General features: G+C 40.5%; 1 protein-coding gene across 2 annotated transcripts in view; it reads left to right on the top strand.

Moving 5' to 3' along the window:
• Window positions 1-24,948, top strand: part of APP (amyloid beta precursor protein) — a 216,363-nt gene that overhangs the window by 109,194 nt on the left and 82,221 nt on the right. Inside the window, exons 6-7 of one of the 2 annotated variants that reach the window (XM_030477302.1) lie at window positions 14,384-14,589; window positions 24,463-24,630. In XM_030477302.1, coding sequence (XP_030333162.1) covers window positions 14,384-14,589; window positions 24,463-24,630 — 374 coding nt within the window. The remainder of the gene's footprint in view (window positions 1-14,383; window positions 14,590-24,462; window positions 24,631-24,948) is intronic. The other variant, XM_030477303.1, reaches the window with a different exon arrangement.

Raw genomic sequence — 24,948 nt, 5'->3', positions numbered from 1 at the left:
CATCCTCAGCATGACACTGTGTGAAGGGAAGAGAAGGTGCTGGTAGCTCGTGCACTGGCTAATGCCAGTCCCGCTGCTCAGCAGCTCTGAAGCAAAACCCTCTGTTAGAGGAGGTTTGTGTTCTTCATGGAGCCTCTCTCTGAGCCGGGAGGGGGTATGCTTTTAGTACATCAGTTGGGCAAAACACCATCAAAGTGTTTTCCTCACTCAGCAATAGCTTCAACTTGGGTTAGATCAACTGGGTGCAAGTTGTTGGTGTCTTTCAGTTGATGGCTTTTAATGCACACAGGGAGCACTCCAAATCATGCTGTGTGTTTTGGGGAGGGGGGCACTCACTAATTCTGGGGAACACTTGTATTTGCTTTGCTGGTCATTTTTGTGGCCACTGCTGCAAGTGCTGGAAAACACTTTTATTTATGCAAAGATGTGAAAATTACAAGATACCAGCTCATCCTTAGGAGAAGGATTTCGCGCTGTTAGTCTGCCACAGGTTGTTGGTGGGAATTTCACGGCATTCCTGTTGCAGCACTTACTGGGTTGATTTTTTTTTTACCCATTTCTAATTCAATCACAATTTCTGGCTAAAATTACTTGTCAATACCATGTGAGTACTTCAGTAATTATCTTTTTTTTTTTTTTCCTGTTTTAAGATCCAGGTTGCGTTCTGTTGTACAAATAAAGCCTTTTAGATGCTTTTGTCATGCATATCTCCATGTCTTCAGTATGGAGAATTGCCAAGTGGACCAGCTAGAACATAACTCACTCCTTGCACGTAAGCAGAAACCAGTCTTCTGTAAATGACCTCAGCTGCAAAATTTCATATTCCTTGTTTCTCACATCTGGCTGTGGAGAAGGCTCCACAGCCAGACGTGATATATCTCTCACCTTGCCCATGCCCAGTACTACTCCCAGGGAGTGAAACCTCCAGGCTGGCTGCTTCATACCCCCATCTCTGTCAAACAACACTGGAAAACGTTAGGCACAAACCACCTCCCCATCAGTGGGTAGCTGCATGGTGACTGCTGCATGCATTGTTGTGTGGGCCTTCAAAGGGCTGTGGCTGCTTTAAGATGCCCAAGTCAAAGTGAAGGTGTTTGAGGTAGAGGTGCCAACCTGAAAAGCAAATGATTATATACTTGTTTCTCAAAACTCCTGTCATGACAAAGCAGAAGCCAGTAAATGTAGATGATGTATTTTGAAGTGACTTTATATCTCAAACTAATCAGATCTGAATTTCAAATATTTGCATTTATGATTCTGACTATTTAGAGGAAACTACATTGCAGCCATTCATTTTGTAAATGCTCTTTTTCAGATTGTGTTGTGTTTTTTACCCCCAACACTTCTCTCTGGAGCGCTGTGTTTTCTTTTTCATTTTGTCATAGGTATTTCCTTCTGCACAGGAGGAAGCAAAGCTCAACAGCACCTTGTGTCTGTGCCATCAGAGGGCAGGTGGAGGCAGCTTGGGCTGGGGTGGACATTCTTCCTGCGTAGTGTTTGACCACCACCTTGGTCTGGGTGTAAAAGGATGTGGCTTGACTCGTGGAGTGGCTTGTTGGCAGTACTTGGGGAAAGGAGGGAGGCTGTGTTTTGGTGATGGTATAATATACCCCTTTTTTGTTCCTGAGGTCAACAGACAGGATCTGCCCATGCTCTTGAAATTGCATCATGTCAGGCTTGTCCTGAAATAGCATTAACTGACTAAGAGGTCACGAGCACTTTTCAGCAGTGGTGTTCTTTGTTGTTATTCACACCTTTAATTAAAACTTACCTTGAAGACTGCCTGCAGGGCAGCCAGATGCAGGTGCTGGGTTCAATATAGCTGCAGAGCTCTCCCTGCATAGCTACAGCTCAGTCAAGTGACCTGCAAGCTCTGGCTGCCCTTGAGACTCGGCACAGCCTGGTGGCCCTCCTGCCTGGACCTGGGCACTTGCTGGAAGCTTTGGTGTCCTTGGTGTCCAGGGTTGAACATCTTTAGGAGTGATGGCCAAGCTGGAAATTTCCAGGTTTTGTCTACATCTGTCTCATACGTGCCTGTTCTCTCACTGTGTGAGAGACCTCCCAGGCTTTCCTTAGCACTGGGGAAACAGGCTGTGGTCATTTTCCTTCTTTTACAGCAGGAAAACTGAGGCATGATAATCCTACTGTTGAGGGTTATATCAAATAAGTCTAGTGGCTCAGGAGCAGAAAGAAGATAATGCCTTAACTTTAGCCAAGTCTCATTTTTCTAGACAATCTGAACATATTTTCAACATCTAAAATAGGAGATATAATTTCTCATTGTTGTTCCCTGAGCAGGTTAGGCCAAGTTAATTTTGTCTGTTTGGTGTGTAAAATTTATGTTGGGGCTGATGTAATGATTAGGTAGAGTTGTAAATGTTGTGTTGCAGGGAGTAGGGTATTTTATAAGGGTTTGGTTTACAGTTCCTCATAAACTTCTGCCAAGTGATTTTTTTATGGTTGGTTCATGCTTGCCATTTGGATAGTTAATACGGTAGTTTTTTTACTACTATAAATAATACAAAAGGGTGCAGTCACTTTGTGTTGATAATTAGGCATCTCTGAAGTAAAACTATAGTAAATTTGTGCTGTATAGCATGGTAATCATGTTCTCTGGTTTTGCAGCCCTGTACCAGACTGAGTTTAAGGATGAGTGCTTATCTCCTAGATGCTGAAAAAAAAGTAGTTAAACTGCTGTATGGCTTTTGACTTCATAAAGAGTTTGGTTGGTTTGTTGGGTTTTTTTTGTCAATGGTACCTGGAAAAACTTACTTTTTTCTTAATTGCCTCCTCCAACTCTAATCAAAGATATCCTGAAAGGCTTTTAACACTTGTCAGTTTTTTTCTAATAGTGAAAGCAGTGTTGTATATGTGCCTGTTATGCTGAATTATTTCCAGGTGAGACCCTATGCTTTTAATTATCAGTCTTGTTCTACTGTTTGGGGAAGCAGAGTCACAGGGGCGCAACAGAATTGCTTTGCTGAGTAATTTGTTAGAGATCCTCACTTGACATGGAGGAAGCATACGTTTCATTTCTTTCACTTTCTAGCTCTTTTTCTGTTTTTATCTGTGACTTCAGTGGTGTAAAGATGTCAACGTGTTCTACCTAGTGTTTTCGCTTCAGAAATGTCTGTAAGTTAACCTCAACCTCAAATTAGTTACAATTGAAATTCCCCAGAGTGCTGTCATTAAATCAGGCTGTCACAAGGTGTGTTTAAATTGGCCATGGTCAGTGCCCTGACCTGATAAAGCTGCACACTGAGTCCTTGTAGTGTGTCACAGTACTGCCTTGGCACAAAGTAGGCAGGCAGGTAATTGGGATGTCTGCCTGTGGCACATATTTATGAAAAATGCCTAAGTCTAAATAGCGACACATAAGTAAGTAAATTTAGTAGTGTACAAGAGTCAGTGTAAGAATTTTGAAAGCCAAATTTAATGGGATTTAGTCATTTCTGTACATGGGAAATTCTCTTTGCTTTTGTAAGTGTAGCTGTAACTAGCTACTGCTTAATTCCCTTTGGGTCCGTGTGTGCCAGAGCAGCGGGGGATTTAATGTAGGCAAGAGTCAGAGACCTGCTGATGTTTTAATTGTGAATGCGGGTAAAGCAGGTAAATGCTAAAACCGGCATGGCTGTTCTTTAGTGTTCTCTGTGCTCATGGTGTTCATCAAAAAAGACTATTCCAAACACGAAATCCTCTCATCCCATCTCTCCCCATTACATTTCCCTGTGTTCTTCTCACCCTTCTTTTTACCCTGCTTATCTCTTTATCCCCAGAAGATGTATTTGGAAATACAGCATGAAAGAAAAGTCTTTAGGGAATTGTTTGACCCAGGTATATTTTTGGCCATTGCATATTAACTAGGGAGATTAAAAGAACTAAACGAAATGCTGTAATCTTCCTTATCTATTGCTCTGATAGGTACTTTGGTCTTTTTGGTGTTTGAACTACAGCTGGAAGAAAGAAAGGCAGCTTGAGCATGGAGGGAAAAAGTGAGGAAGACTAGGAGGATGCCGGTGGTGGTGTTGATATGTATTGTCTCCTCCCATTTTAAAGACAGGTTTCTGTGTTATCCCCAGATGGGATGGACTCCCATCTTAGTGGGCAGGCTTTCAACCATATGTTTTGTGTTGGCTGTCAGGAGCTGGGTGTCCTTCCTTTAATTACACCTGCAGGGAGGTTGCATTCTGACACCTGGTGTAAACCCCTGCTGCGGCCATGTGGGTCCTGGGATGTCAGTCCCCATGTGGTGGGGAAGTTCTGCATGGCTGAAGAAGAGTTGGGCCCTGAGTGGTGTCTCAATATGGAGTGGTGGTGGTGTTGAAGAAATGAGGCAGGGGGCACATCTTTCTGAGGTTCTCACAACTTATATCCTTCAATTTCTGCTTGTTTCTTCATACTTGCATCTAGTATGTAGTGACATTGTGTTTCTTGACCATTCCCTCCTCCTTTCCTATTGTTCTTGCTGTTAATATTGTCTTGCCAGCACTGAGTCAAAAATCCAAGCCTTAATTGGAAGTCCAGCTCTGAGCCCAGACAATTCATCTGAAAAAGAGTAGAAATGGGATATCTGGAGTCCTTTCGGTGTTTTTGCTATTCTAAAGCTAAAAAAGTGTTACTGATCAAGAAAAAAAGGAAGGTGCTGAGGCTAAATTCTTCATTAGAAACATGCTCACTGGAGCAAAAAGAAAATTAAAATTTTGTCTCTGTAGAGTATTCATCTGTTTTCAAGCCATCTTGTTACTCATCTTTAACAATGAGTTCTTGTTGATGTAAGCTTTTTCATTAAATTGGAAAGTCAATTTTTAATATTTCAATGAGAAATGCTCCAGTGGGAATCTCCTAAATCATTCTTAAAAAAAAAAAAAAAAAAAATAAATCCACCCCCTGCTTCCCAGCACTTGAGCTGTTAAAGCTGTATCAGACATGAAGGTGGACAAAGAGTCTGTACTGCAGGTTCTGGCTTAGAAGCAGGAAATGAGTTGCATTTGGATGGCTAAAAAGATTGTACTTTTTCCTTGCTGTGCTGACTGAGCTGCAGTCTGTTCATAACCCCTGGAAATGTAAGGAAAATTGAACCTTGTGCCAGCAATGGTATGCTATTGCAGTGGTTCAGGGTCTGCTTGGTGGAGAGCTCAGTCATCCATGACACAGGAGCAGGAAGGGGTGCAGCCAGGGGCAGTGTTCTCATCAGCTGTCCTAATACAAATTGTTCCTAATTGGGAGTCAGTGCCCTAAAATGAACACCAGGAATTACAAACTTGATTAGCTTTTCTTGCTTTTTTCCCTCCTCTGAAGTTTGCAATCAGTATAGGTTAACACCAATTACTGGAATAGGTGAATTTTGCAGTTAGAACAGTTGTCCATCACTAAATTGGTTTGTTAGAGAAACTGAATTCTTAAGTATTTTAATGATAAAACCTAATTGCTTTTCCTTATAAGTTAGACTAAGTCATCACCAAATTGTAGGCATAATGTTACTTCTGTTGAATAACTCCAAGTATTCTGTCCTATTCACATCATTTATATAGCATTAGCATATTGTGTCTCATATTCTTACATTAATTGGGTTTGTGTCTCATGTTGGCTGTTACTTAATATTCAGATAGTTCGTGATGTATTTTTAATAACATTCTTTTACCTTTTTTAATGTGGAGGTTATTATAGAAACACCAGAGCATTAATGATTCTAGAAAGACCAAAGTGTTGGATTTCTTCTTGGACAAGTAAAGTTAGAATGGAATTGATGAAATCGCATTGCTGTGAGAGGTAATTACAGCGATGCTGAGTTGGCAAATCCAATCACCATTTAAGTATAAAGTATTAACTGAAGTGATGGATGAGGCTGTGGGTGGAGAGAATTAATGTAATTGAGGAAGTGATGAGCAGAAGATAGCCAGGCTTTCATGACCCCTGATGAAAGCAGTTTGCTAGCTGTGCAGGCTACTCATGACTCCAGTGAATGTTAAGCTGGTTTCAGGAGGTTAATGGCATCAAACTTGCACATTTAGTAGAAGGTTAACTTGTGGAGAAGGGTTCCATTTTTTTGACCTCACAAAACAGAGCCGTCAGCTGCTGTGTTTTCCTTAAGTAGTAAGCACAAATTTTATAAGCAAAAGTTTTAAGTTGTCACTTGCAATGGTTTGTGCTGACTGAAATATGGGAGAGAAAGGTCTGTGTAGTAATCAACTCAAGAAACCCTTCAGATATGTCTGCGAGATGTTCTAAGAAGTTCTTGTGACATCATGATATATACCAGCCCATTTCAAGCACTGTACTACTTACAATGCATGAAAAAAATGGGAAGTGAGAAATTTACGGCTGGGTTTTTCAACACATACTGTCACATCAGCATGACTGTGCACTGGTGGATGCATACTGAGTATCCCTCCATGAAGTTAACCAGCAGTTTTTGCTGCTGTTTTACATTTCAGTGATATTTATGTTCTGTACTAGAAATAAGAGCCCAGCATTGGGGTGGTTTGTGGAAATCTAAATTATTCCACCTTTCATGAGGCTGTGCTATTAACAGCATAGTGTAGTAAAAAAAAAAGACATATTCTGTAGTAACTAGTTTTTTCCTCTGCCTTCTAACTAAGGCTACGCACTTTGAATACGTGGAACAGCAAAACCATATAGGTTTGTTGGGTTTTTTCTTTTCCTGATAGAAAAGGTTTCTACTCTTGAATGCAAATATTTTGGCTTTGGTTACATAATAACAAGCCATTTCTTCACATGGGATCTCTGTTTTGATCACTGCTGATGAAAGAAAAGAACACTCAGTTGTGACCTAAGTGAATAAGAAAAGGTTAAAACAGTAAAATGCTGACCTGGAGAACTGGATCTATGCTTGCTTCTGCCATGAAAGCCTTCTACTAGGCCTATCGTGCTGTGGCTGCCATAAAACACTTGGAACAAAAGGTGCCTCTTTTTCTTATGGCTGCATGAGTGGACATAATCTGCTCTGTAGAAGTCCTGGCCTCCAACAGCTGCTGGCAGCTGTATTTAAAAAGTTTAAGATGGCACATTCTCTGAAAAATGTTATTCAGTGTCTGGAACACTCAGAGTTACTACATACCCGCTTCTGGTATGTCTTTTGTTTGCTTTCCCAATTGTAAAACAAAGTTGTTGTTCCAGTTTTACCCAGTCATCATTGTGTGAGCGTACCAAGATGATGAATTCCACAAACAGGGCAAGTACTTGGTTTGATACAGAGTTCACACTGTCTGCCTCAGATAAGCTGTAGGATAGCAGGTTGGACAAAGAGGCACTGAATAGTCCATTCTTAGTACAGCAGAAATTTTGTGGAAACAAACATAACAGATCCAGCTTTTTCTGCTGATTCTTGAGCAGGTTGAAATAAGGCTGCACAGGTGACCTTTACTCTGCCATCTTCCACCACATTCAGTCTTAATGCATATCTGATGTTGGTATTTTGAATTTAATATTTGTTCAGTGTCACCAGGTTCACAGGTGTGATTTTATGTACTTGCAGGTATGTTTGCTTTTCTAGTTTTTAAGTTTCTCTGTAGCAACAATAATCAAAGTGAGAAAGAACATGGGTCAAATATATTACAACTGCGTCCTTCTCTAAAAATGACATACCTCTTGCTGAGTCCTCCATCTTCCAAAGAAAACTGTCAGAGCAGTGACACCAGCAAGGGCTTTGTTTCCAAGAAAAAACTAGGTCAGTTTTGAAAAAGTATCCCTGTGTATCAGGTAACAGGTACTTTGTGTGAACACACAAGATCAAATGTTACACGCCACCTTGTACACCCCTCTTTTTAAACAGGTTAGCTGTGGAAAGAAATTTCTAACGATATAAAGTATACCTTCTTGTTTAAGTACTGGGACTAAAAATAAATGTACCTGTCAGAGGCAGTAGGACAAGGAACTCATATTTGTTTTTTATAAATGTTCTATTTAAAAGTTAGATTGAAAGATTTTTAGTGCAACTTTTCTTGTTTTCTATCAACGTTAATGAAACCAGGCATATTTTTTTGGTATTGTTTTTGTATAAAAGGTTAAATACAGTAAAAGCAGAGAGGTGGTCTGAAGCACATAATTCCGTTGTTTGCTAAGGTCTGAGAACTGAAAAGCAGCCTATGTAGCGCTTTTTAAAATAGCTTTTTTTTTTCTTTTTTTTTTTCTATTAGGAAATGTGAAAATAAACATGTTTTCAGCCTCCCCAGTGAAGGAAAACAAATAGGAAAATAATTAGAAGTGACAAAATGAATGTCTGAAAAATGGTAGGCAGTATGAATTGCTTGTCCTGACTTGCTGTGCAATGGAAGGTGCCTATGTGAGTTTTTAGAAGTTTAACTGTCTCTTAAGAGGTGTTTATGTGTGTCCAAATATCACATTATTTCTTCTTCTTGTGAGCTACCTGATTTACTAATCTAGTATAATCCAGCCCTAATGAAAACAACCAAGGCAGTTCTTAAGCAATTTGTGCTTTTGTAGTTACTTAACACACAGACCAGAAACAGCTGAGGTATCTTGTGGGTCAGACTTTTTCAGTTCTGTAGATCACTGTAATCTTCTGGACTTTGATGCCAATAAGCCATTTAAAAGATCAGTTACATAGACTGGAGGTCTGGCATAACCCTTTTCTTTCCTGGCTCTGTGCCTAATCTCACAAAACTAAGTCAACTTTGTTTTGACTTCCTTTCCTCTTTCTATGCCATGCAAAATTACTTTGTTAGTTCTTGTTTACATTACTCAGTTTCACGTAGTTAGTATACTCAACTTTGTCTTGAAGTGGGCTAGTGTGCCAAAGTTAAATAACAGAAAGTGCAGTGAGGTGGGTGCTCATGTGCCAAAGTGCACTGTTGGCTTAGGTTTTAGCTTTAAGTAGTTCCTGTGTTGATTCATATGTTTAATTAGGGAGACCATTCAGAGGAGTGTGGTGGTGGGATCAAACCAGGTTCTTTAGAAATCTCATCCTTTGGTCAGAACTTTTTCTAGCGTTCAAGGTTTGGAAAAACGTTAGGTGGAAAATAACCAGGCCTCCAATGTGCAGATTTGTTGAGGGAGAATTTGGTTCCTTGCCTGTTAGCTTTCTGATTTGCTTTTAATCAAAAGCCTGGTAATTAGGCCGTCTCAAATGCCTTAATCTTCTTGTTTGGATTCCAAGCATGTGTTCTGCTCTTGTATTTTGCTTTGTGTTTGTGTTTTCTTTTAAGGTATTGGCTTTTAAGGCATATAGAGGTTCACAGTTAGATCTGTCCATTTCCAGTCCCACAGTTAAAGAACTTTGTGCTCTGCAGCTTTACTATAAACAGGGAATAATATGTACCCGTGCTCATCATTAATCATCTTCTGGAAGCAAAGGTAGACCCAGGCTGAATACTTGGCAGTCCAGTCCCAACACAGGTTTCCTGGAGTTCATTTCGAGGTGCTGTACAGGCTGTTAAGGGGTGGGTGGTTTTGTGCCTTTGGGAACCTGAAGCACAAGAGACTGGAAACTGGGAGGATGGCACCTGTAGTAGTAAAGGTTATGGATGTATAAATTGCCATCAGTTCGGCCTCTTAGGGTGAAAGAGCTCAGGCTGCAAGTTATGTGCAGCAATTGCTTCTACAGTGTTAATTCCCATAGATGTCTAGAGCCACCGTATGTGGCTTTGCTCTCTGTAGGCAGGCAGCAGCTTGTTGCTACTGTTGATTTGGTTCCTTTCTTGGAATTAGCTTTCCCCCAGCTATTTACTCAGGCTTGGTGGTTGGTAAAAACCACAGTCCAGATGGAATCTGTTTGTGATAAAATACAGTTGCAAAGTGTAGGGAATGCTAATCTTTCCCGATATTAAAACATCTGTCTGGAGCACCTTTTTCACCCACTGATGGAGTATATGGTTTTGCTCATTACTTGGCAAAATCACAGTTTAAATACATCCAAATGGATGAGCATTTATTGCAGAAAAACGTGACCTGCTTCCCCATATCAGTAATTAGTCCATAATTATTTTTTATCCTAAACTGGAAGCTTTGCCATGTTTTTGTCTGAAGTTAATAGCTGCAGATAGAGACCTCTTCTTAAAATGTAGCTTATGCTGCAGCTCTTTGAGTTCTGAAACACCATTAGAAAGAAAACTCATTGTTCTTGTCATTTGTGTCCTGCCCCTGTGTCTGTTCCAGGTTATTGGCATACAGAAGGGAAACTTTCATTTATTAATGTTTTCTTACTTCTTGAGCAGCAAGAGGTAGCATAGTTTGCTTTTCTGCACTTTACCTCTCCTTCAGCTTTACCTTCACAAAGTAGCAGAACGATGCGTGCTTCTGAGGGAAGGAAATAAATTGGTGCCAGCTCTTACTGAAGTGATGGATTATGAAAAGGAAGTTTTTAGGTACACATTACAGATCCATAGTTTAAACATTGCTTGTAACTATGCACTTAGGTGCATATTAGCAGGAGCCATACAGTCTTACTTGTTTTAAAACCAGAAATACACCCATTGGAGTGTATGTTTCTGTTGGAGTCAATGGAATCAATGACTTCTTAAGGCTGCCTGGAACACCAGGGTGTCTGTGGCATCAGATGTAGAATCATAAAATGGTTTGGATTGAAACGGACCTTAAAGCTCATCTAGTTCCAGCTCCTGCCATGGGCAGGGACACCTTCCACTAGACCAGGTTGCTCCAAGCCCCGTCCAACCTGGCCTTGAACACTGCCAGTGATGGGGCAGCCGCAGCTTCTCTGGGCAACCTCTGCCAGCGCCCTGTGAGTCCCTGCTCATGCCAGTGGAGCTGCGGCTCCTGGCCAAGGCCTGGCGAGGGCTCGAGGCTCCCTCGGTGGCTCTCGCCGCTCAGAGCTGAGGCCCCTGAACGCGGGGTTTCCCCTTGCCTCCAGGGTTGAAGGCTCCTCTATGGAGATACCTCGGCAAAATGACTAATTGGCAGTTTCAGATGATGGTAATATGGCTTTTACTTGTCAGCCTATCACGTATTTTTTTGAGCAGCCTTTGAACAATTGTGTCACTGGCACCACTATGCTAAGGCAGAATGTCAACAATTTCTTGTGAACAAGGCACTGCAGTCTGTGGTGCTAATAAAACCCTGGCTGGGACAGTGTCAAGGGAATATATGGAAAAAGCTGTCAAGGTATTGTGGTTCCAAGAGAAACTAGACCATGTCATATTTATTTACTGAAGAAGGTAAAATGTAATAATAATATCAGGAAGTGAGCACATCTGCTACGTATATTAAATAAAACTCCAAGACTTCTAAGGAAGATATCAGTATCCACATTCATTTGGTAGTAAGTGTTTGTTTGAAGTGGTGGATTTAAACTGGTTAGCGAGGTGAAAGGTGTGCAGAAGTTAGATGTGTTGTGTGGGAAACGGCACTGTGGTGGTGCAGATTGAGTAGTGTGAACAGTACCTGGGCATTTAGCATGACAGGGAGAAACAGCCCTGCAGACTGAAGCAGGGAAGGGGTTTGCCGCCATTTGAAAAGTTGAAGCTTTACTCTGGATCTTGTAATATAAATTTATTCTCTCTTTGTTGTCCTCTATCATCCTTCTCATACACATCCTCTGTGAAGATGAGCTGGGATGGTAACAGTGGTTAAATCCAAGGAAGCAAAACCAAGCATATTTTTTCATGTTTCTTACAAGACATGGTACCTTTGCTAGCACTAAAAATATGTGAAGTCTACCCGCTGTCTTTGTTTGCAACAGAGGCACATCAAGACCTAGTATTGTTTGTACTAAACCTGCATCTTCAAGCTTGAGGCTCAAAGTCACCTGATTACAGACAAATGCTGGGAGACTCACTCCTTCCCCGTGGCCTTGGGCCCCTGAGGAGTGCTGTAAAGGGACTACTTGGCATTGTTGGTTTTCTCATGTCTGCCATAATCATGGCCTCTTGAGAAGATGTGGTCATCTTCTGTTTGCTCTGCAGAGCATGATTGCTGTGATTGACTCTTCGGAGTGCATGGCTTAGTGAGTAGCCTTGATATGTAATGTGAAACTGTTTTTGTTGTTACTGTCTGGCCTTGCTAGGATACGTCCCTGACTTGTATATTCATGCCATTTGGTTTGTTACACTATGCAGTATAGCTGAGCATGATTAAACCATCACAATAATGCTAGTCCGGTTAGTTTCTGGTATCCAAGAAGAAACTTGTTAAGAGAGCATAAAGCACTTCATCTCCCTGTCCCCTTCTCTTTGGAAGACGTTACTAGTAGAGGAAGAGACTAACTCATTTGCGTATAAATAAAGTGGACAGCTGGAAAAATCATTATTTTTAGAGAAAGCATGGAGTTCTTCTTTAGAACCTGAGTATAGCTTCACACTTCTGTACAATGAGATTCTAAAAAAACCTATTAAATAGGGAAATGACCTTCTAAAGCCCAATTTCAGGCAAGTATATAGCAAGTCTTTCACTTCCATTTAGGTATCTAAATCTAAGGCAAAACCACTTCTATTTTCGTTGTTCCTTTGTTTTTAAACTTGCAATAAAATACTACCCTTGTGATTGAGTCTTGCAGAATATGTTGCTAGCACAAAGGAGTGATCAAAATAGTAGAAAGAATATTCTAGTACATTTTTGTGCCAGCTTTTTAGAATATTTTCAGGAGCCTGATCCCATAAACTGCCGTAGTCTTCCATCACTTCTGGGGTTTTTTATGTTCTCAGATGCCTAGCTCTTCAGCAAGCAGCAAGTCATAAGGGGGATGCAGGTGGGGGCTGCCGTTTGAGTGTTTACTCCTGGTAAGTTACTGGAGAGGAAACCAGGGCCTGCTGTAATGGCAGGCGCAGCCAGCCAGTGCACACAGACAATTGTCATCTTTCATCCTGCCCCCTTCACCATGACACTCCCTAAAAAAAAGTGAAGAAAGGCAAAGGAAAAAATAAAATCTTGGCCTTGATGCTGAGAATTTCCCAGCAAAATGCTGTGGATTGACATAGCCGAGTTGATTGCTTTTGTGTAGCTAAAAACAGATGAATATTTGATGCACGCATACAAATTACTTTTGAAGTGGCTTTCCATGTGACTAATTGACTTTCCTTTGTTTGTTTCATTATGTTGTTTTTGTTGTCCTTTTTTAAGTTTTATGAGCTTGGCCAATATCTGAGAGTGATCATTCACGTGAAAGGAAGAAGAAAAATAATTGCGCTTTTTTTTAAAGCATGCTGTGTTTGTGAGAGAAATATAGAGAGCAGCTTTCTTTAACGTTGAAGAGCATATAGTCTCTGATGCTCTTGATCGAAATCTGGATGTCTTACACTCCATATGCCTAGTCTAACTGTCTGCAATTAGCCAAGACTAGAAGCCTCGAGATCAGAAGCAGCTGCTGGACTTTACAAATCCATCTCATTCTTGCAGTTGAGAGGCAATGGTGTACATATAGCATTTATTTCATACACATAAAAGGGCGAAATACTTGATAAGAAACATAAAAACTTAGTCAACTTCAGTATTCTTCCTCTCATCCAAGACCAGTTGAAGTCCTGAGGATTTTAGGTGACTGTATGAATTTGAAGCACTGTGATGGATGATAACATTTAGTCCTGTAGTTTGAGGTTTCCTTGTAGTGGTGCATGTGTTGCCATCATAATACAGGTCAGTGCCATGGCTCTTTTATGGAGGCCCTACACATCAAGTGTACAGCGGTGTTGGGAGTGCAGAGCATCTGAGCTGAGCTGCTCGTGCTGGAGATAAAACCTCAAAGATGAAAACTATCAACAGTCAGCTGAGTATCAGTTGCATCACATGTCGACTGTCTCTGTCCTGTCGTTTGTGAAAACAGACAGCTCTGTGCGCAATGCCATACTTTGCGTGTAGGAATTGCATACAGCGTGTCAGAATTGCATACAGCGTGTCCTGTACTCTTTTCTGTTCACATAACACTTTTAAGAATAGAACAAAAACTCAGCAGTCGGTGTAGACAATTTCAGGTTGTTTCAACACTTTGTAGTCCTCTGTGAAAGGCATACAAGGTAGTCCACAGCGAGCCTCTGGGTAAGATGGTTCCTGGGTGAGAGTCCTGAGGAACTCTAGTTTCCCTGTGTTTGTGAACTTGAGTGCATTTTGAGCTAATGTGAGCATCTTTCAAAATAAGTGAAAGAAGTTGGAGTGTTATTTAGCTGTCGAAATATGATGTTGCTGGTGGGGATTCTTTTCCCATCTCTGTGCAAAAGGAGGAACTCCAGTCTGGCATCTTCCTAATTTTCTCACTGCATTGCTTATGATGACTTTTGCAGGATTTTTAACATTTGTGATTTCTTACTTGTTGGGATGTTCCAGAGTCTCTGATTCTTTCTTTTTTGTTTAAAGGGGAGGAGGATGGACAAGCAGGTAACTTCTTGGCCTTGCAGAGTTTCTGAATAAAGTGTTGAAATAATTTTGTTGCTGACACATCATTGTAATTTTCTTCATTTAGTGATGATAAGGTAGTAGAAGAACAAGGAGCAGAGGAAGATGAGGAGCTAACCGTTGTGGAAGATGAAGATGCTGATGACGATGATGATGATGGTGATGAAATTGAAGAAGAGACAGAGGAAGAGTATGAGGAGGCAACTGAAAGAACTACCAGTATTGCAACAACTACCACCACAACTACAGAGTCTGTGGAAGAGGTTGTCAGAGGTAAATTCATGGGCATTTCGCTTGGGACTGGAAAACTGATCCTGCTGCTTTGCATGTTTGCCCTTTATGACAAAAAATGTTCCAAACAGCAAAATATCCTGAGTTGCAGCATTGTTATGCTTTGTCTTCTGTAATTTGCACATTGAATCCCCTCCCCTTACCGTTTTCCATTACAAATATTTTTTGGAGGTGTCTGTGAAGTGTGGCTGTTGCATATGATGTGGATGGAAGCAGAAGGGTTGTTTTTGTTCTAAAATAACATTAAATAAAATTTGACTGCCATATGTAGCAAATAGCACAGGGAAGGTATGTGTGTAGGTTATCATGTGCATGGGTTGCAGAAGGATGGGGAGTGTCAGTTCAAAGCAGGAGGCAGAAGTAGCTGGTTTGGTCTCTTACATGAACAGCAGTGATTAGTCATTTTGTGTGATTTCTATTAGATACCTGTTTCCAGTATTTCTGCATGAACTAGTAATTCTGTAAATTTACATGAATTTAGAAATAACTATGCAGAAAAGTGAACCTAACTAATGAGTTGTGTTGGGTAGGGGAGGAGGAAATAGGAATGCATTGCCAAGAAAGGAAAACATGAAGTGAGAGAGAACTCTTTATTTCTAAAATTGTTTGTCATGATATTTTGTAGTTATTAACATAACTGCATTTTAAATGTTGAACTTTACTGTAGTCCATTAACAAAATAGCAACATGTTTTTAAATGCCACATTTCTTCTATTTACATATTTGAATGAATTATCCTTATGTTTCAATTTTAATAACTACAATTTGATATGATGTAAATCTCAGTAAGATATATGCCAATTTTTCTACCAATGCTGGAGGTAATGGTAGAAAACGAGATTAAAGGCTACAGTTGAACAGAAAGGAGTTGGGATGTGCAGGAGGCAGAGGGAAAATGACAGCAATTGGGGCGGTTGTGAAAGGAGGCAGAAAACATCTGGCTTGTCTCCTTTCCTCTCCCTTTGCTTTTGCATCCCCTGCCTCTAGGGATTGTTGGGACTGAAGTGCCAGCGGGGTCCCCCGTTTTACGTATGGCAGTGTCCTTTTCTCTTGAGCCCTGGTGCCAGTATATGGCAGAACAGGTATGGAGCAGAGGACCAATGGCTACAATTAATCATGCACACCAAGGACAGCAGGGTGCCATAGGGATACTTTGGAAAAAGCAGCATTATTTCTTTTAGGTTTTTCTGTTCAGTGTCCGTGCAGATAAGCTCGCTAATCAAAAGCCCTAATGCTTTGCTAAAATCACTTGCAAATGTTTCTTTCTAAGGGTGGTAACACAGTCTTCTGTGTTTCTGTCTTATATAACTGTGTTGAGTGCTTTGCTCGGTTGTTGGAGAGCTGTTTCAGTGAGGAGGGGGCGGGAGGAGATTATGTTTAAATCTTTACACCAATTAAATATATTTCCATATGTGAGCTTTCACCACCTGGGGATAAAACACCCTGTTCTCGCTGCATGTTGAGAGAGGGGAGGAAAAAAAAAAAGTAGTACACTTGACGTTAATGGGATTTTGGATGAGTGGAAATGAGGAAGAATTAGGTAGTAAGTGTTCTTTACTGAGGTTGACATTTCAAAGAGGTTAAGATGTTTAGCCTTCAGGAAAGTAGTGTGTAATAATAGGAATGTAAAACACAAAAGAGATGAGGCGAAGTATTGAAGCCACCCTTTAAAAATCCTTTAGAAACGTATACATTTGCTAGCTGATAATGAAATGCTATGGCCCTGTTTTTCCCAAGTCTAAAATTTCCCATGTTATTTCCCACCTTGTGTGACTGAGTGAAATACATGTTGCTGCAAGTGAGGTGAGGGCAACCCGTTACCAGAACAAGTTTTCGGTGCAGTTCTGTCACAGCCCTTTGGGCTTTCTGACCTCCAGCCCTCCTGGGGAACAGGGGGTGCAGAGACTGTCCCTGAGTGAGTAATTGGTATCTGACAGAACTGCGCTATTACAAAATGCTTGCTTATTTGTAAATATAGAAGTGTCCAAATAACATAGAGCCTTGGCCCTTGCTTTTACTTCCCTTGCTGCACTTGAGAGAAAGCTTCCTAGAGGATCCCTGTCCTCCTGATGCAGCCAGCAGATCCAGCATAGGAACTTCTATGGGGAGCATTTGCCATTGTCATGCTGTTGCATGCAGAAAAGTTTGTCACAGTCAGTGCAAATGAAAGAGGCAGAGGTACCTTGTAGATGATGCACGTATTAAGAAGTGGTCTATACTATGGCGACACCTCAAAAGCTTCTTCAGATGGGTGTAAGTGTCGGAGCTTCATTCTTGTGGGACATGAGCTCTATTCAGGCTACTTTTCCCAAGCATTTCTCAGTGCAGTTCATAAAATATAGCCTAGGATGCTCTTCACAGGCACTTTACAGCCAGTTTTATATATCCTTTATGAAGCTGTAACTAACATTGTCATTAGCATTAAAGAGCTCAGATAGTGGGTTTGCCCAATTTGAGAGGAGTTGCTTTTCATATGTGAAATCAACAAAGAGCAACTGTTCTAAACCAACCCATAAATTAGAATCTAATTGTGGGCTGGTACTGAGCGCTTTCTCCCCCAGATCGGTGGAATGATTGCCATCAACCATAAATAATTGGAAAGCATAAATGTAATGTTATACTTTAAAGACACTTGAGCTATTGAAGAATCAATTTGTCAGGCAGTTTTATTTCCTTGCATATTTTAATGAATCGTGATCAAAATAGCAATAGTAGAACCACTTGCAAACTTATTTTCAGTGAAAAGGAAGTTAGTCTTGCCTAGAGAATGAGAGAGGTCATTGGCAGGAAGATAAATATAGTTTCTTCAGCTATATTTATGAGCTATAGTGTTTATCAAAAATGTGAATATACTTTCCATAGGACCGTATTTGCCAGTATTCACTTTCCTACCTTTTGTGAGAGACCATCTTTACTTTCTGGTTCATATGGAGTTTAAACTTTCAGATATGTTGCTGCTGGGCTTCAGGTGTTAAATCCAGCCAGTTGTGGGCCTGAGCTTACAGGGATCCAGACAGTGAAATTAATGTCAAACGTCCATTTTTCACCTTACAAGGAGATGTTATCACTGAATTTGTGAAATTGCGCCACTAAGAATGGCTCATTTATGAAGCCCTGCAGGAAAACTGTGGCTCTTGACTTTTGTCTCTATGTGGAACAAGGGAAGTGACTCTCTGCTGGCCAGGGTTTAAGCAAGGGAGTGGTTTGATGTCTGCTGTCACTGTCGCAGTGTCACGGGTGTTGCAGAGCTGCTCCTGAAGCATCCAAGCTCCAGGTGGTGGTTCTAGCGCATGACCAAAGCAAGCAGGAGCACTGCTCTCCCGTCATCTGCAATTGTTTGTGATTTTGTTTCTGCTCTCCTTCAGCACAGTGGGTGACAAGAAACGTCAGTCTCTCCTGGCGTACAACAAAGAAAAAGCGATTTCAGCTTAGTGCTTCCTGTCAGCATAGCAGTCAATCAGGTCTTGTTTAAAGGAGAGCAGCAGGGTCAGCACAGCAGCCTGGTAGAAAACACTTGGCAGCTTCTTTGCATACCTGTCAGCAGATGCAGGATTCAGCAGCATAAGCCTGGCCTGCCTCATGTAGCATATAGTGTTGCTCTTTAGCAGTTGGTTTTGCTTTCTCTAATTCAGCTGGGTTTCTTTAAACAGTTAAGCAAAAATTTAAGCAGTGCTACTTGATGTGACATATTAACTGTTTACAGTCTGGAGTTGCAAGCAACAGACCATATGCTGGTTTCCTAGCAAGAGAAAAGCAGCCTGATGTTTGTATGGTAGCTCTTAGCTTTATTGATCTAGCATGGGTTTTTTTGCTGAAGACTTTTAGGTCTAAAAGACTTTAAATCCATTTAGTGATAGCAACCATCTACTCTAAAGCAAGGGAGATTAACCCTGATTACTAGACCTATCAGCTGTAAATTTTGGGACAATATTAGTAACGTATGCTAGATTAATTGGCCTTTTTTCACCTCCATAGCTTTGCCCCACTTTCTTGTTTGAAAGGTTATTGTCTTTCTTTTAAATAGTAGTTCCTTGTTGTTCTTCATTCGCTTCAAGACTATACAGTATTCTGTAGTTGGAAAGTGATAGTGTTGTGTATTCCATATTATGAAGACATCGAGGTTGTTATATGGCTTGTACACACTGATGACTCTACTGTGATTTTGTTAGGAGATCTTCATTAAGAATGATAATCTACTCTAACATATGGACAAGAGCTGATACAGTTAACCTAATGGGTTTGCATTAAAATAACTGATAGCTTTTAATTAGGCGTTATAATCTAAAGCACTGCTGTTCCACCCTAATATAATACTTCAAGATATATTGCAATTGGAAAATTTTTTTTTTTTTATGATCTAGTAATCTTGTTGATGGATAGTAGTACAGTACTACTATTTTGGGTCAAGCGCAAAGTGCTGAAGTACTAAACACAGTAATAGTGGTGTTTTACATAAGGATGGAGAGTGGTCTCATTTGAACTATATCCTGCCAGAAGAGATCCTCCACGAATCTGTTTCTCTATAGAAAATACCATTTTACTATATTGAATGTATAGGTTTGCTGTGTAAAAAAGACTGGAATGCACTTTTGGGCTAATCCTCATATTCACTGTCTTGCCATGTTAGCATAATCGTGATGTTATGTAGAAATGATACCTTTTCTAAAATAAACACAAATTCATGAAATTTTATTGACCTATATTTAAAATCAGGCGGGGCTTTTTGTTTGGGTTCTGGCCATCAGAAATAACTACATGTCACCTTCATTCAAAATGTAGTTGTCTTGTGCACAAGTAAATAGAAAATGTATTTTCATGTATTTGTTCCACTTCAAAATTGTAAGACTTTGTATCCTAGCCAAGTATACAATTACATTTTTTTTTTTTTATTCCAAATGTCCCCCTCCAGTAGCTGAAGAATAAACATTAGACAGAGAAATTGAATCTTAACTGCGCAGGATGGAAATTACAATTTTAGGGTATTTAACAGTTTCAGAAGAGCTGTTCTTCAGTATTGCATTTAAAAGTCATCATTTTGCGTTTTTAACTTTCTTTGTGGGAAGTATTTTAGCAGTTGTGTAGCTTGTGCACCAACTTTATTCCTACAGTATATGCCAGCTTCACAGCTGTCTTCTCCTAATTCCAAAAACCCCTTCTGAAATTAGCTTTTGTCTTTGAATACTGAAACTAAAATTTGGCTGCCTCTTCTAACCATATATTCAGAATGAGGAAGCTTTGTTTCAGTGCAATTATCTTTAAATATTTCCTTTTGATTAATTCATTGAGGAAAACTGTATTGTGCCTTTTTGGAACATGAACAGTATAACTAAAATTAAAACAGTGCATTTACTCATGTCTCATTTTTCTCAGCTAGTTAAAAAATGGAGACTAATACAGATACATATGTATTAATATCCTCAAACTATAGCTTTCAGTTCCTGAAGACACGGAAGCCAAAATTACTCCGGTTGTAATATTATATATAATTACTGTGGCTAAATTAAAGAACTTGTAATATTTATAAGCCAGCATGATGGTATCTTTCTACTGTAGCATTAAGGTAAAGAGGTTTTTCAGAGGTATAAACTAAACATAGGACCCAACTTCCAAAACAGGTCAGACCTGGTAGTCTAGCTCCTCCTCTTTGTCATTTTTTCCTTAAATCTCTCCAAATTTAATTTAAGGTTTAAGGTTTGGGACTAATTGTGCCAGCATTTAAATGAGCTTAGTTCTCATCATCATGTAAATAAATTCAAATCCTAAAGAAAATACTGAGCAACCCTGATGTTTACAGCGATAGAAGTATGTAAATGTAGCTTTAATTCTCTCCCCTCCCCCATTAGGAGTTTAAATTTTATTTCGGGTTCCTCAGTTGAAAATGTTGATGTTCACAGAGTAAGTGTTAGTCTCACGACGGGAAAAGAGCGTGGAGCTGAGATTTTTGAAATAAAGCAATTATAATTTCACTTTGATTTAAAATTGGTTTCCTTCAAGGAACAGGAAAAAAAAAAAAACCCAAACAATTTATATGGTAATGAAAAATTCTAAAATGCCATTCAGAACCATGTTTTATATTGGCCTTTGTAAAAATTGATCAGCAAAAGTATCTAAAATGTTTGCACATAAATTCTAGTTAGGTCTACTTACAGCATTTTGGTAGATGAGTGTTTATGGAAGTACTTTGTGTATAGCCACTATAAATCAATGTCCACATACTGTAAGACCGTGTGTTTCCTAGAGTGCTGAAGACTCTGCTTTTCAAAGAAAAAAAACCACAGTCAGTGCCGATGCTTAGTGTAACTGATTAGTTTTCAGTGTATTACTTTAACTGTTAATTTAAAAGTAAATCAAAAAGCTTTGCAACAGCACTGTCATTTGGGGAACGATCTACCTGCTTGGTTAGAAACAACTCTTTTTGCATTGAGAGGCTGGGATAAGTGTAAGAAGCTTTGAATGAGGGAAGTTGGATTATACTTTGCTGATATCTCAGAAATAATACGCTATATCTAGGGTTTCAGAGAAGAAAGGTATCGGCAATTGTAATCTTTGGTTTAGGACACAGAGAAAATGAGGGAAACTTTACTGTTTAAGAAGGATGGTTTGAAAACTGTGTCTGAAAACAGAATTTAGAGTACTTATGAACCTGGGTTGTGGCAAAGGATTGTCCTCTTTAATTTTACCCAGTTTCATGGAGCCAAAGGCAAAAATGTGTCTTTGGAGGGTGGAAAGCGAGCAAGTTCCTTAAAGGAGAGCTCACTGTTAATGGTGTACTGCATGCAAATTGTTTGTGATATCAAGTAAAACTGAGTTACACAGTGGCAAAAAGTAACTCGTCTTTTAATCAGTTTTCAGCCACAAGATTAATATAGGAAGCAAAGACAGCTTTTAATTTTTTGGTGAATCATTTAGCAGTGTGTGCTGCCTGCCTGCTGCTGCTATCTGTGAAAATACTGTAGCTCATCCATCATAGGCATTAATTGCTACACTTGGTAGCAGTGGAAGGGGAAATGGTATTTGGTTTAATAGTCCAAGAAAACCTGTTGAATTCCCCATCTCTGCACTTCATTTCCCTGTCTTCTCAGATGAGGTGGTACAGCTGAGGATTAATGTGGTGGTTTTCTTCTGTAAGGACAGGTGGTGTGGACATGATGTTGAGTCATGGAAGGAGCAGCTGGCCCACCAACAGGAGCAGTGGGACCATTTCCCAGGCATGCAAGCTGGTTTAAAAATGGTACCTTCACCCTGAAGCAGGGGTGTAGGAACGCCTTTCTGGGCCCTCCACGGAGAGCAGGCAGTGGTGGATGGTGGTGACGACACTGGGAAAGGGATAACAGTAGCAAGAAGTTTCCTAGACTGGGCCAGCAACATTTCCCTCAAACAGAGCAATCAGGAAACAGTAGCCCAGAGCATTTTTCCCATCTCTTGTTTAATCTTCATTTAGGTCATAAAGTGTTTATGGCAGTAGACCATATCTCTCTGCTATGAAATAATTACCATTTAGGTCTCACCAATAGCATATGGTTGGCTGGAGGGAAGGATGTCCCTCCACTGCCCTGCACTGTCACCACCAGCCTGGTGGGAGGTGGAGGCAGGTCCCTGGCCACAACACTGGGCTGCAGTGCTTCAGGCTTGCTCCTTTTACCCTGTTGCCTGAAGCACTTGCTCAAGTGCATCTTCATGTGTATAAATTACTTCAGTTTCCAAAGAGACAATTCCTTGTTATCACAGGCATCAGTTACTTGATGGACAATTACCTTTGCTTTTGTTCATGCAAAAAATATCTCTGCTGCTCTTTCTTTGAGAGAAATACCTATAGGAAATTCCGGATTAGATCTGTGAACTGTTAACGTACTGATAACACTGAACAGTGTAAAATGTAATAAATTAGTCTTTATAGCGGAACTGGTATTTTGAGGGAAACCTAGAAGGCGCTTACAGTGTGGGTAGAGCTCAGCCCATGCTCAGTATTAGCTAAGAAAGATGGGGTTGTTGAGACCTTTGTGGTTTTTGAGATGACACTTCCTGTCAGCAAAAATTCTCTTGATTATACCTGTCTCTTTAATGTCAAGAGTCACTATTCATTTTTAATTGACATGTGGCAGCTCTTCCAAGGCTGTGCGAAGTTAGCTTTGTGTGAAGATTTGACAGTGTAATAGGACAGCAGGGCTGGATTTGATTGAAAATAAGTGAGAAGAAACACTTGTATACTAAATGTGCTGTATAGTTAATCATATGGTAGTATACAATTAATTGTAATTAATGTCATCTACAATTAAATATTCTTATTATGTTTTTTCTTAAAGAAAAAAAAAAGTACTCCTTCACCCTCTGCTATTCCTTTCCCCCTAATTACTTGGTCCAGAATTGCAGTGTTTGTAGCACATCTTTGATGGTTGCATATACGTGGATCTGTTTCTCTTAGACCAAATGCATGCTACCTGAAATTGATTCTTGACATTGTTTATAGGTATGATATGTGAATACGTTAAGCACATGTCAAATTATACTTTTATTATATATTTAAGGAAATGTAGGTATACACTGACTGCCAGTGACAATTCGACATAAAATCTATTTATAAATAGCAGTGCTTCTGGGAAGAATGAAGAGATGGATCAGGGCAGACTCTGAAAAGCATGGTTCTTTGTAGCCAACATCTGAGAGGTGATGAGCATGCAGAGGATTTTCAGTGCTAATGCACTGATATTTCTTCATACCTTTCAGCCCTTAGGGATCTGCCTTCCACAAAACTCAAACACATGCAGGGAATTTAGAAGCCTGTAGTTGAATATACCGGTTTGTCTGCCAATGCAGTGCGTGGGATGAAAGCAAATGAGGGGCGTGCTGGTGTCGAACGTTATGTAGATTTAAAACGACTTATGCAGCACCTTGAAAGATAAAACTGGTTTTGTCTGTTTGGAACATTATTGGTAAAGGGCTGTACGTTTACGTGTGTAATTGGCTGAATTCCAAATTGCAGGCAGGATTTGCTTTGTCTTCCTTTAATTTATGTGGTTTGGTTTTTCCCTCAGATTTTCACGTGTTGCAGGATATAGGCAGAGACTGTGGCAGCTCACAATGAACACAGACACAGACCATTTTAATTTTTTCCCCAGTGTATATTCACTGGGGATGAGATTTCCTCCTGTGGATGGTTTAAAGCTATGGCAGTAATTTTATATATGTGAGCCCTCGAACTATGAATTAAAAACCCTATGCAGGCAGCTTGCAAGAGGGAGTTTCTTCAGCAATGACTATATATAAATAGGTGTCTGAAGAGAATTTATTTTCCTCTATAACTCATAAATATTTGGGGTTTGTTTTTTCTTTTGTAGAAGCTAGGAAACGTTCTCAGGCTGGGCAGGGAGGGAGTATGTAGCTAAAAAACAACAAGGAAAATATGGCTGCTTCTGCTTTCAGATGTTCCCCTTCCAGACAGGTGACACCCTTCTAACACTGAGTGTGCTGCTAGGACAGGAATCTGCCTGGGGCCATAGGCAGACCCCATGTGTGTTTGTACCCCTCTGGCCTGGAAGCAGATGAAACTTCACAGTTGTACCATTGCCACCATGCTGGAGCTTGTTTCAGGGCAACACCCCTCAGTGTGTGCAGATGAAGTAGCTAAAAACATAAAAGTATAAACAAGCTAAGGTGACTTAATAGCACAAATCTGAGTCGGTTCAGAATTGTCTCTGGGGTGGTTTTCTGGGGAAGGGTTGCCCGTTCCCCGAAACACCTCCTTGGTGTATCTCCTTCCTCGCTTGCATGCGTGGACATTGAGAGGTACCTGATTAAGAAACCAAAGCAATACCATTGACGTGCTAAATGTGGTTCCTCCGGGTCTCCTGTGACTAGAGGTGTGCTCTGAGCAAGCCAAGACTGGTCCCTGCCGCGCGATGATCTCCCGCTGGTACTTTGATGTGGCCGAAGGAAAGTGCGCGCCCTTCCTTTACGGCGGCTGCGGTGGGAACCGGAACAACTTTGACTCGGAGGAGTACTGCATGGCGGTCTGTGGCAGCGTCAGTAAGTGCCCCTCCATGCCTCCCCTGCTCCTGCCATGCAGGAGCGGGCCTGGGCTCACACTAACCCCCAGCCGCGGTCTGTCCAAAGCCTCTGCTCACCAGTAGATCCTCACTAGCCTCTCGCTAACCCAGCATGGTAGTGGGTGTCTTCTTGGTGCTGTAGGTGGGGGTTTGCAAGTAGGTAGCTAAAAGCTTAACACTTCCTTAGCCAAGGCCTTTGCACTCACCTTCTCTTAATTTTCTGTCAAAGTGTACTGACGTTTTGTGTGTGTCTGTGTGGGCATGTGCAGTGCATGTGCAGGAAACAGCAGAAACGTTA

This window comes from Strigops habroptila, chromosome 2 (assembly GCF_004027225.2).
Source record: "Strigops habroptila isolate Jane chromosome 2, bStrHab1.2.pri, whole genome shotgun sequence".
Lineage (NCBI taxonomy): Eukaryota > Metazoa > Chordata > Aves > Psittaciformes > Psittacidae > Strigops > Strigops habroptila.
This window is presented reverse-complemented; position numbering and strand designations above follow the sequence as displayed.